The sequence below is a fragment of the Leptinotarsa decemlineata genome, unplaced genomic scaffold (assembly GCF_025532065.1).
Source record: "Leptinotarsa decemlineata unplaced genomic scaffold, Ldec_3_MD MMD2_tig00026316_RagTag_RagTag, whole genome shotgun sequence".
Taxonomy (NCBI): domain Eukaryota; kingdom Metazoa; phylum Arthropoda; class Insecta; order Coleoptera; family Chrysomelidae; genus Leptinotarsa; species Leptinotarsa decemlineata.
Window position 1 is genome coordinate 2,113,289 of NW_027412685.1, and position 13,876 is coordinate 2,127,164.

Here is a 13,876-nt window from a genome sequence, read left to right on the forward strand (position 1 = left end):
TTTTATTTGTGTTAATTAATTTTTCTTATTACTCTCCTTATATACATGAGCAATATTTCAAAGGAAGTCGAATTTGTACATTGTAACATGAAACTTCGAAAATTAATGAGATATATACAAATTTCTAAATGATGTTCAAGGTGTTAGTAATCATACGTTAAAAGGTAAAACCTCGTGAGTCCTTAGCTTGCACAAGTTTCTCAACTCCTGAGAGTTGTCGTTCGTATGGGGGCGACAGCTGATTAACGGAAAAAAAATTCTGAACAGATGAGAAGCTGACATAGCTATTCCTGTAACATGATCATATCAAGACATTTTTGGTAACCAATTTGAATATAACTTTCCACCTACTACACGTTTTCAAAGTTTTCTGGAAATTACAGAGGTTATGTTGATTTCTAGGTCATAGGTTGTATTTATGTTGCGACAGGTAGTTCGACTCTCTTGTTGATGTGTTGCTTTTGGCCGAAGTGTTATTACTATTAATGATGTATCTATTCCCGCCGTACCTGTTAGAGGGTTGTTATTGGTTACGCCATTATTATACAACTAGCTAACTGGTACGGTGGTACCACTGGTACGTGCAAGGAAAACTGATGACAGAACAGCAGAAAATCGCGCAAGCTGTATTAGCTGTATCATCACAAGTACCTGGACAATGTTAATGCCTTACGGATTCCAGAATCACTAAAAATAGGATCGTGGAACATCCAAGTACCACAGAAAGGAAAAACGAGCTCCTAGAACTGCTATCAAGGCTAAGCATAAATGTCATGGCAATCCAGAAGACAAAGATACGAAGTAACAAGAACTTCCACATCCCAGGATATACAACATATAGGACAGACAAGCCAGGAGGACGACAAGTCGCAGGGGGCGCGGCGCTACTAGTAAAACCAGACTAGCGCAACATGAAGACAAAAAGTAGGAACTGCAGTTCGGAGAGACAGTGGTGGTCAGAGTAAAACTGAAACGCTACGAACAGCTGAAAATTTCGTAGGTATATCTGCCTCCGCAAGGGATACTAGAGAAAACCGACATAGCAGAAGTGTTGCCAGATCATCATTCAACAGTAACCATAGAGGATATCAACGCGAAGTCACACGACTGGAACTGCAGAAACGGAAACCAGAGGGGTATAGAAATAAACCAGGCAGCTAGAAGAAATTGAGGACATCGCGGTAGTCACTCCCGAAGCCCCAACGCATTATCCGCGAGAAAACCAAGTCCCAGACATACTAGACATCGCATTAGTGCAAAACATCCCTACATCGAAGATGGAAGTACTAGACTAAGGATCGTCAGACCACAACCCCGTCCTACTCATAATGGGAAGAGGCGAAGAGGAATCAGATAATCCGACAAAGAGAATCATCGACTGGAGCAGATTCTAGCGAGAGAGATACCAACGGACACTTGCTCCAATGGACAGAAGGAGTTTGCACAGAGCCGACAGAATCCTGCGGCAAGAGCTGCGTGCAATTCGATACCGACAATGGACAACCCGTCTTGAAGAACTCAACACCGAAGACCAGTCTGCATGGAAAATGCAGAAAGTTCTTAGGAAGGAACAGAAGCCAAAGAAGAAACACATATTTCCGGATAACCATAGGCCAGTAAGCTCAATCCTTTCCATAAGCAAAGTTGCAGAACGATGAGTCATCTTGAAAAAACTAGAAGACCAAACCAGCGAACTCGGAATCTTACACGATAAACAGTTTGGTTTCATACCCGAACACTCGACTGAACTGCAAGTCCTGATGGTAGTAGACTATGCGACAGAAGGTTTCAACATGGGCAAAGGATACCACACCGGAGCGATATTCCTAGACGTCTCCAAGGCATTCGACACAGTTTGGCACGATTGACTACTAGTCAAAATGAGCAATTTTGGCTACTCGAAACAAATAGTGAGACTGATCGAATATTTTCTAACTGACCGGCGATGCAGCTGCAGAGTAGGACAAGAACTCTCCACCATGCGATCACTGGAAGCAGGTGTCCCATAAGATGCAATACTTTTGCCACACCCCCTCTCAATATACACAGCAGACGTTCCCAAGCCTGAGAACAACTTCAACAAGTTGTCACTCCACGCGGACGACACAGCTCTACTGGCGAGATCAACTAGTCTTGCGCAAGTTACCAGATACTTGCAACAGCAAGCGGACATATTAGAGGAATGGCCAACCTTCGGAAGATCAGCATAAACCCCGACAAGAGTCAGGCAATATTGTTCACCCGGAAGGAAACGCAACCTTCAACGGCGAGAGATTCCGTGGACCAACGAAGCGAAATATCTGGGAGTGACTCTCGGCAGAAGACTAATATTTCGGGCACACATACCTATATCCAATTATAGGTCGCAAAAGCAGCATGGGACTCCACGTGAAACTGCTGCTAATCAAGACCGTACTACTCCCAATCATCCTGTATGCCTGAACTGCCTGGGGCAAGTGCGCAGCGACATAGATGCAGTATCCCGACATTCATGAACGGTTGCGTGCAAGCCTCCGTAAACGCTTCGAGATACATACCAAATAGATACAACAGTCCAGCGCTGCGCGATCTACACGAAGCACTCAACAGGAAAGACCCAATATTCCGACAGTGAGACAAACACAAGAGGCCAACCAAGTTGAATCAGAGACCACCCCCGAAAGTCACTATCAGGCGGCTCCGGTAAGTATAAAATCTTCTTAACCAGATTTCAAATTCACTTCTTTTTCAAATTCACTGGGAACCATTTGCTCGCGTTCTGAAGACACGCGTCTCCGGTTAGTTTTTGGGGGGCCCATGCAATGAATTACATTCAAGTGAAGTCACGATTAAGGAAATACCAGACAAGAAAGTAAAAGCACCTAAAGGGTGGCTTTCTACCGCAGTAGCTCAGATGTCAGTCTTGATGAAGTGCTCGTCAGTAAGTTGAGGACCGCTCCAGCTGCTCGGCCGCGAAAGCCTTAACCAATCTACTTTAACTCTTCGATTTTTGTCACATCTGTACAGCAAAGTATCTTATTTCAATTTGCAGTTATCGATGAAGTTGGTGCAATGTATTTTTGCTACAAACACTCCAACTTGAACTAACTGGAGAATCAAATTGTCCCACAGTTTGACCGAAATAAATAATGAAGAGTATAATTTTGTTTTATTCGTCTTATTTATTTGGCAAAACCATTTTCCTCATCCAACTAATAATTGTACAGGTTTTTCATTATATCATAGTAGTTATACATAAGGTGCATTCTTTTGATTCTTACTAAAAAGTTGAACGAAAGCAGTGGATCTCTCTTAACGTCAAAAAATATTTGAAGATCCCAACAATGAAGGTAAAAACACTTTATTCGAATTTGAAATGTTGATATAAATTATTGATGCCAACTATGATAACCCCAAAATCAAGATATTCATCATCAATAAGCAGCTCCTTATATTAATAAAAAATGTACAGGAAAATGTCGATCATCACACTGGAAAGTGTAAAATATTTTGAAAAGAAGTGTGAAGGTAACGTGGTCAATAAACATCGTGTGTTTCTTCAGTTTGTATTGTGGAAAAAGAATGCTGAATAGTTGCAATTTTTAGAACTGTGGAGGGCTGTAAGTCTGGAAATAATGGAGAGCATAATTTTTTCTTTTCGGATTCGAAATCTATGCGTCAAAATGAAGTACACCCATTTTTTAATGGGAGAGTGCAGCTTATCCGAAATTTTATCGAAAAGTTTTATCCTACCACAAAATGAACTCCTTCATACAATCCATCTAATAGCACTGTATTCAAATGGAACATTCCACAAAACTCATTTATATGAAAAACTACTCAATCTGGTCAATATGGAAGCGATATTTGTCGATGAAGAAAATAATGATGTCGACGACGATGATTTGAAGTCAACTGAAAGAACGAATAATGCAAGCAATCGATGTGGATCAATAACAGATATGTGAATAATATGATCTTTATTTGAACATACTATGTTACATACTACATACTACATTAAAACTTATCTTCATCAAATAATATGTTTTTTGTCGAAGCCACTCCATAATATCCGCTTCTCTCCGTGCATTAGCTTGTATTCTTTCAACTTCTCTGGAATGATAACTTGCATTTTCCATCACAATCACAGAGTTAAGTCGATAGAGGTCTACCATTTGATTTAAATATTTTTCAAACACATTAGCGTTCATGTCTTCCACATATCGCCAGAATGGTTTGACACAAACCATCAACACTTCTAATGAGGGTAATCCAGTGGCGTAGCGTAGGGGAAGCGAGGGGTGCGGCCCGCCCCGGGCGGCACTTTTCAGGGAGCGGCAAAATTTCACAGTAAATAATAAAATATATTTTGTAAATATTTGAACCATTTCATATTTTAACGCGACTATAAATTCAGACCGATTGAAATGAGCACGGAATTTTTCATTACTTATTCTGTGACGAATTCGGGGAATCCCCTTTATGCTTAAAGCAGAGTATAAATAATTTTAGTGAAAATAAACTATCTTGAATAAACTATGATTCCAAAAAAATGTATATTGAGAATGATTTATAAATACAATTGAATTCGTAAAAGTCGAGTTTATCAGTTAGAAGTATCAATATTATTATTCTATAATAAAAATAAATAAAAATCAAAATCGTAAATTAAAAATTAAATTTCAGCCAACAGGAACATTCCGTTTTGTGACTGCTCTTTTTTGCAAAAAATCTTCTAATCATAAAAAGTGTTCGGCACGAAATGGAAAAAACTGTTTTCAATGTGAAACTAATTAGTGACCAGCGCGGACGTTTTATTGAAGTGTTCTGGGTTTCAATTTTTTTTGCTTAAGTATGTGACCAAGTTATTGTTAATAATTGCAAAATATGTATAGTATTTGATACAAAAAAGTTGAAAGTGCTAAATACGATAGCTAATTTTTAAATAATTTGAAATTACAAGAAGGAGCAATATGCGACCTCCGTTTGTGACTTATTTTACGATCACGAAAATATACTTTATTGTCTACTTTCTTTTGTAACTCTAACTTTTATCATTACTATTTTTTTCATTTCAGCATCAAAAATGAAAAGAGTAAAAGGAAGTGGGGCATCTTAACCTAACAATAGATGAGCTAAGTTGGAAAATATTAGGGTAAATGAAGGGGATTTACTTAAATATGTGAAAAGTGTTGTTCCTGAGACGTCAGATTCTACATTAGACTTAAATTCATCACAGTCAACTGGACCTTCAAACCCAGTAACGAAAATAAATCAATTAATGCTGAATCACTTGAATTATTGAAGTTTATTGTAAAATATAAGCTGGAAGACACTCTGCCCATAATTTAAATCATACTGCGAATATTTTTACAGTTGCCATAAGCAATGCCAGCTGTGAGAGAAGTTTTTCGAAATTTGAACTAATTAAAAATTATTTAAGGTCGACAATAAGTTACTCTAAGACTAACAAATTTGCCTATCTTGTCTATTGAACAAGAGGTGTGTGATGCTACAGACATTGATGGTTCAATAAAATTCTTTGCTCTTAACAAAAGTAGACGTTTAAATTTTTGATGGAAGTCGGAGATTTTGTTTTTACATCAAACAAGTACCTACCTATAGTATTCTTCAAAAAGATATAAAAATTACTCAATAGTATCATCCTAGTTCTAATTGAAAACTGATTTTCGTTTTATATTCAATTCGCTAATTATTTAATAATGTCGAATAAATAATACCTATGTACCTTTTATATCAATGGTTGAAGTAAGAGTTTTTGTATTAATAAATGTGATTGTAAAACAAATAAACTTTTATTTAAAATATAACTTATATAATGCAAAATCATGATGACTATTCTTGCCGAAAATTTTCTAGAATTATATAGAATTATATTATATTTATAGTATACATAAAATTGTCTTCCGCCCCGGGCAGCCGATACCCACGCTACGCCACTGGGGTGATCAGTCGCTTTTCTTTTCCAGAAGGTGACTTCAATCCGGTAGGTGATCCTTCTGAAAATGCTTGTCGAGAAGTTGTAAAATTTTCGTCTTGCCACATCTTTCCAATGGTATACTTATCCTTTTGTTAAAACACAGACAATACATCTTTATATATTGAAACTTTCGTATCTACTTCAGGTAATAACTTCTCCAGCATCATCATTTTTGATCAAGAGCGATTTTCTGTTTTGTTTTTCCCAGCTGATATTTATTTCTTTCAAAGTTTTCCACAATTTCTTTCTGCCTGTCAAGACTCACATTGTTTTTTCTAGGGTCGATATTTCTGTTCAGCTCATTGTGTTCTTTTTTCTAATGATGGTTTTCGTGATTTCACGACAATCTTTTTTTCTCATTGTTGAATCTATATACAGGGTGTTCTTTAAACACATGCTAATATTCAAGGAGGTAATTCTTAGACCCATTTTAAGGAAAAAACGTCCTATGGACGTATGTCCTAAACGCCTTAACTTTTGAGATACAGGGTGGCAAAGTTTTCAAAAATAATCAGTTTTTAAATAATAACTGAGATAATTTTGAAGACATCTTTGGCATATTTGGTACATATGTTCCATGCCTCAAGGCGCATTTTCTGATGTACAATTTACCTAATTTTCTCTGCCAGTGGCGTACGTACGAGTTTTGAAATGTATATTTTTAGCGAAAAAAATACTACGCAACTCCTTTATCTTGAATTAAAAATTATTTTTAAAATCTCCATACATTTTTGAGCACATTTGATCTGTTGGGTTTTCTTTGTACGACGCATGGTTTTCGCTCAAAAAATTAAAAATCGCTTCACTTAAGGATAAATTCCTTAAAAATCTGATGCGGTATCGTGCATCGACTGGAAGCAAACTAAGAGATCAGATTTGTTGCAGAATAATTGAGAATCTAAAAGGTATTTGTTTGTTGTCAGATGCACTGTTCTCAATTAAAATTACGTCATAACGCAGCACCGCTTAATAATTTTTGAAAACATAAATTTAGCTATCCTGGAATAAATGACGTGTAGCAGAATTTGTTTACTGCACCTCTTGGATATATGGACTTTGTCGATATGTGATTTCTTTTAAAGATTAAAAGCAGAAAAAACAGCGTACCCACCATAGCAATAAAAAACGAATTCTCTGTATGTACAAACGTCAGTAGCTAATATTGATGTTGGTTTAAAGTAAGGTGTTGGTGTTAAAAACTGTCACAGCGCGTTTTGATTGATTTTGAAGTGTTATTGAAGTTATTTTGGTAGTCCGCTGTTTTTCTGAATATCAGTAAATATGGTAAATTATACGAATGCGGAAATGGCGCAAATGTATACGTATATGGCCTTGCCGATGGTAATGCAACAGAAGCCAGGCGCATTTATCAGGAAAGATATCCTAATTGTGCCTTACCAGATAGCCGAACCTTTTCAAATATTCATCGTCGACTTGGGAAAACTGGTAGTTTCAAGAAAGGTACTCCGGAAGGTAGACCTCGTGTAGTAAGAACTCCTGAAATTGAGGAAGCGGTGCTGCAAGAAATTGAGGAACATCCTGAGACGAGTACGAGGAAGATCGCTAGAACTCTGGATATTTGTCATCAAATTGTTTGGCGTATTTTGGTTGATTTTTTGTTATACCCATACAATATTTCAAGAGTGCAGGCATTACTCCCCAGAGATTTTCCACAGTGTGTGAACTTCAGTCAGTGGTATCTACAAAGTATTGCACTAAATCCGCAGTCTGAGACACAAATTTTGTTCACAAACGAAGCAAATTTTTCTCGGAATGCCATTCAAAATTTCCATAACAATCATGTGTGGGCTGAAGAAAATCCCCATGCAATAACCGAAACCCATTTCCAACACCAATTTTCGGTTAATGTATGGGCAGGAATTATAGGTGATCATTCAATGGGCCTATTTTTTCTACCAGGATGGTCGTTCTTATTTACACTTTTTCGAAGAAGGAATCGAATATGGTACATGCACGATAGCGCCCCTGCTCATTTCAGTGTAATTGTCCGAAACCATTTAAATACAGTTTATCCTAATCGTTGGATAGGTCGCGGAGAACCTCAGCAATGGCAAGCAAGATCCCCCGATCTCAACAGTTTAGATTTTTTTTTATGGGGTCATCTTGAAACACTTGTGTATAAAACTCCCGTTGATACTTTAGAAGATTTAAGAGAGCGAATAGTTGCCTCGTGTGAAACTATACGAAATACGCCGGGAATGTTTGAACGGGTGCGTAATTCCATGCGTAGAAGGGCGGAAGCATGCATACTAAGTGCAGGTGGCCACTTCCAACAATGTTTATAATCAGTTTTGGTATTATTACTAATTAACAAAATTGTGCTATTCGTTTAGACTTACTGTCACAAAATAAAATAAAACTCGTTTTTGTGAAAAATTTATTTTTTTGCAGATTATGTTTTCAAATTTATTAGGGAATTGGTAATGCGTTATGAAGCAATTTTCAGATTCTCATTCATTTTAAAATTAATCTAATTTCTTAATTTGCTTTTTGTCGATTTTTATTTTTTTGAGTGAAAATCATGCGTCGGACAAAGAAATACCAGGAGATCAAATTTTCTCAAAAATAAATGAGGATTTTAAAAATGATTTTATTTTGAAAAGAAAGCATTGGCGTTGTACTTTTTCCCCAAAAATATTCAATGCGAAACCCGTAGGGATGCCACTGTTTGAAAAAATACAAATTTGTGTACATCAGAAAATGCGCCTTGAGGCATGGAACATATGTACCAAATATGGCAAATATGTCTACAAAATTATCTCAGTTACTATTAAAAAACTGATTATTTTTGAAAACTTTGACACCCTGTATCTCAAAAGTTAAGGCGTTTTGGACATACGTCCATAGGAAGTTTTTTTCTCAAAATGGGTCTAAAAATTACCTCCTTAAATATTAGCATGTGTTTAAGGAACACCCTGTATAGATGATTCTGAAACTTCCGTTATTCGCGAACACATTTTTACTAGAGTATTAATGGCATACTAAGAATTTTAGTGTCATTACATTGAGAATAATAATCTTTTCGTTAACAGTAAAAGGGTGTTTCCTCATTCGTCTTACTAGAGAAAATCAAAGTGACCATTTTAATTCACACACTTTGTAATTCACTTATAACAACTTGACGATCATCTTCATTTCATTCAGGATTTGGAGACCAGCTCCCCTACCCTTTCGGCTGATCATTGGCCTTGAGATGGACCAATGGGTACATGACTGATGGATGACGGCATGAAGTCCTTAGACATCAGTGCCGCCCTTCACGGGATACACTTATAACAATACTGATAAAGACTTTTAAATTGATTTTCTACAGGTAATGAAGTAACTTATCAGGGTACTATTAGGTCAGATCGAATCATGACATCAGTCTTTGTTCCAAGAAAAATTGGAAACATCTCAGGAATGCCTGATTCAATCAAGTAACCTATGCAGGTATATGATATATTAAATAGTGCTTTTCCTATAAAGTATTGAATATTCAATCTAATTTTGGAAGCAAAAACAATTTTTGGTGTTGAATAAAAAAAATCTTTGAATTGCTAATGCAAGCGTTCCATATTTTTTTACTCGCCGTACCTATACAACTATGAAAATTCTTCACAAATTGAGAGGAATTACTTGGAGACTGGCTGTAAAGCGAATATTATCTAAAAGAGCAATTCGTTCAGGCCAGTTTGTCACATCAAATCATACAACAGCATTGATTTTTCAAAATAAATACTATATTATTCAATTTTCAACGGACTCAATTATGCAGGCAAATGGAACAGCAACTTGATGATGGTTCAATTATCTGCTGCTTAATAGAATATACTTATTTTGATTCCGGTCAAAGAATTGTTTCAAAATGATAACCTGTCCATTACATATTTTTTCTCAAATATGTTTTGAATAAAATTTAATTCAAATTACTTGTAACATAATGAATTGTTTCCTACTTTCTTTGAGTTTATAACCTTCCACAATCTGAAAAATATACAAAGCTAAATCAATAGAGAATCTGCTGAAGTGTAATGAAGGGCAAACTAAAAAGTTAACTCCGAAAAGTTACTGAGTAATATAAATCACTATAAAGTTCAATTAGTCAGTAACTTGTCGTATCCGTAAATTTTGCCTACAAATTAAAAAAATTAATTCATAAAAATTGAATCTTCATACAGGTTTTGAAAACGGAAAGAGAGTGTTTTCCGAAACGTCAACCACTGAAGAAAGCAGCAGATTGTCTATTGATTTAGCTTCATTCATTTTTCAGATTGTGAAAGTTTATACACCCCAAAAAACAGTAGTAAATATTGAGTCCTCCAGAAAAAAATGTTTTTCAAAGAATATAATCAGTTGTATTTCTACAGTTGATGTTATAATCAAAATTGTCATATTGTACATGTAAATCATCCATGGTTTATATCTCATATTAATGAAACGTTTCACTTTTACTTACATTGTATTCGGCTTCGTAGCATTTCAGCATGTAACCTTCATATTCTTTTCTCAAGATTCCTTTAGCCTGCGAGTCCTGTCCGAACAAAATTGTTTTTAAATATTTCTCATTTGCATCAGCATTATTTTCCATCACTTTCTTTTCTCTTTCTGCGCAAATAATCAATGCTTCACGATCTTTCTCATATTGCTTCTTGAGTTGATCCACATATTGATTTTGGTGTTCTAAAATATCATCGATGTGAGTTGAATGCGATCTAAAATTGATTGAATATTCTTCTTCAGTTTCCTCCAGTTGTTTCAATAACTTTTGGATTGTATTATTTTTGTACGCTACGAGTCTTTCTATCCACTCCCTCATATGCTGAAATAGAAATGAACAGTGATGATTTGAAAAAAAATCAAGCATTAAATTCTTTCTTACATCAACATTCTTCCTCATCTCTTGACATTTAGCTTTTCGCAGTATCTGATGCCAATTCTGATTGATTTTGGCAAGATTCAACCTCGAAAATGCTTCTTCTTTCTTGATTTTTTTCTGGAGATAACAAGTCAGTTATTAGTTATTAGTTCTTATTTTATTTTTGGTCTGATGAAATTCATTTATTCATTGAGAATTTATTCACTGAATGATTCTAAGCGGAACAGAAAAGTTGGTGAATTTTTCTGAGCGAATGAATGTTATCCCAGATGTTATCCCAGATGTTATCCCAGGTTTTCTAAGGAGTAGGCAACCCAAATTACATCTTTTGCCTCGCTAAAATTTTCAGTTCTCATTTTTTTTGAGAAACTTTTTTTTTTAATTACTTATTGAAAATTGTAGGTTTTCTTGAATTATGTTAGAGTTTTCTAATGTGATGTTAATAAACCCATTTTTTTGTGCTTACATTTCAAACGCTGGCTGAATCCTACGATATAGATCAAAAAATGTACTACAGTATTGTTCACCTTAAAAAGATTCGCGATGGTATATGTCTATTTCTCAGAGATAACCCACAATAACAATTTTTTCCTTGAGAAAAATGGCTTATTTACGAAGCGATTTTAAGCAATACAGCATTAATCCTCATCCAATCAAGTACCTTAAATACATTATGCATTCAATATAGATAAATATGACCCTTTACACCTTGTGAATACAGGGACATAGCGGTTGCGGCGGTACCGGCCGGGGGGCGGAGGCACGTGACTATAAATAGCGCGTCGGTGGTTACAGTGCTCTTGATTGATTCAATATTTTTTTGGAATTAATCTACTTCAGGTATATTCAACAATAATAAAAAAATCCATCTATCTTAAAGTGGTCGACAATGTATCTTGGTGAATATTCGAACTTCCATTTTCTGAAGGAGGTGTTAATAGATTTGAAATCTATAGAAGAACATACGAAATGAAAACAGATGAAATGTTAAATTCATGGAAATTACTGAAAATTACCCTATCGAATTATTCAGTAAAATAGGAAAATTTTTGTACCTCAAGAGAAAATAATTTGTAAAATGTCAAATATTTCGAAATGGAAATAAAATAAAAATAAACAATGGAAAATGTAAAATATGAAAAAAAGGGGAAAGAACCTTTACTCCATACAAGCAACAGAGTTCTGCAAAACATTATCATGCATAGTGAATGTGAATTCCCAAGCAAGGGTGCTTGTACAGAGTCGTACTAAGGAAAGACCAAATTTTTTTTTAATAATATACGTCTGGGTATAGGAAAATTTTTTAGGTAGAGTTTAGGGGCACAAACTATCAGTTTTTTCAGCCGTATCAGTACTTGACATTTTAAAAATTTTAAACTTTAAAATACCGTATATGTATACAAAACAGGCGTTTTGTATACATATATATATATATATATATATATATATATATATATATATATATATATATATATCAGTTATATCACTCCAACCTGTAGTGATATAACTGAATGAATTCCGCCAGCCGATTGCAGTTGAATTTGATTGGCCAGCGTAAGGAGGCTTGTTTATTTTACCCAATAGATTCAAATATGCCCATCTATCATTGTTTGGTTCACTTTGTTTGTTGAATGGACAGAGTTGTTTCACAATAGTATTTGGATGATAACTGAGGAATAGAGAAAACCGAGAAATAGTATATTGGTTGTGATGCCAATCATAGTCCAGGGGCGCATATTCAAGGAGGCTTCCTGATTTGTCCAGTAAAAACCAAGCTAGAAAGTCTGTTTATCCGCCAGTCATGACGATCCAAGGTGTTCCGAAGATGCAAAATAAATAGTTTTCTAGTAGGATTATCATGCGAGTGGAGCTTTCTGATTGTTAAATTCATTTAAACGTCATCGATCAGAGGAAAGGGGCTTCTGTTGATACTTTTTATCGACCATCTTCCATTCGACACGATATTATATGATTAACACAAAACTCTTCGGTTTAGTTTATGAGATATGAATGAGCATTGCGAAAACATTAATGGTGATCCTTTATTGTTGAAAATGAATGTAATTTTCGAGAGGATTTTCCTTTTCTGCATTGTAGTATAGTCTGAAAGGTAAAAGTATCCTCAAAGTGATGACTGTTTGTACATTTTTGTTATGTATAAATATTTGGGCATTTCAAAAACTTTATAATGTTTCGAAGTGAGCATTGATTCCATTAAATATTTACAAAGCTATCAAGTAATGAACTAGTTTGACATGCTGTCCAGTATCCTATCAAGTCTTTTCTGTAGAGAAGGTGTGGTTCTCTACTCTTACCGCCAAGCAATGAATTAACCCTTTTTCATACATCAAATTAATCTGATGACTCTACCGAAGAAACAACATAAACCAAGAATATCAATATGTCAAATTGAAATTTTATATGATATGATTTTTAGTAAACCTAACCTAACCTTCAAAAGGCACGTGTACCAATTGCACAGCTATCGGACTATAATTTGTGTGATAGAACATTTCAGTGAAGTGACTTTCTGATTCGGAGGGATATGCAAAATGTCCATGTTTAACGGCACAAAAAATAAAAACCACGTAACCAACTATATATAACACGTGCTCAACAAATGTTTTTAGAAGGACACCAGAGCAGCTGAAACTTCCCCTAGCGAATGCCGAATGAATACTAGTCTTTACAAGTTGGGCATACACAAGGATCGGTTTTAGTACCCCTTCTTTTTCTTGTATAATATACAAATGATTTACCGGGTATACACATTTCTGGATGAATTATATTATTTGCTTGGTAAAACTATTGACGATTTGAATATTAAGATATTTAGAGACATAAATGTAATCAAATCTAGTAACTTTTGAATGTACTCTAGAAGATATGCCTCTAGAAACGTACACAGCATCCCAGTAATTCCATGATTACTTGTACGAAACCGCTACTTCCAACTGAAGGACGAAATCTTTACGCAAGATTAGGGTCTGCCAATGGGATCGCCACTTTCACCTGTT

General features: G+C 35.3%; 1 protein-coding gene across 1 annotated transcript in view; it reads right to left on the bottom strand.

The window, feature by feature from the left end:
• Positions 1-13,876, bottom strand: part of LOC111509496 (dynein regulatory complex subunit 2) — a 67,030-nt gene that overhangs the window by 50,699 nt on the left and 2,455 nt on the right. Inside the window, exons 2-3 of the mRNA XM_023165255.2 lie at positions 10,863-10,976; positions 10,440-10,802 (exon numbers count right to left, since the gene is read on the bottom strand). Of these exons, the coding sequence (XP_023021023.2) occupies positions 10,440-10,802; positions 10,863-10,976 (477 nt within the window). The remainder of the gene's footprint in view (positions 1-10,439; positions 10,803-10,862; positions 10,977-13,876) is intronic.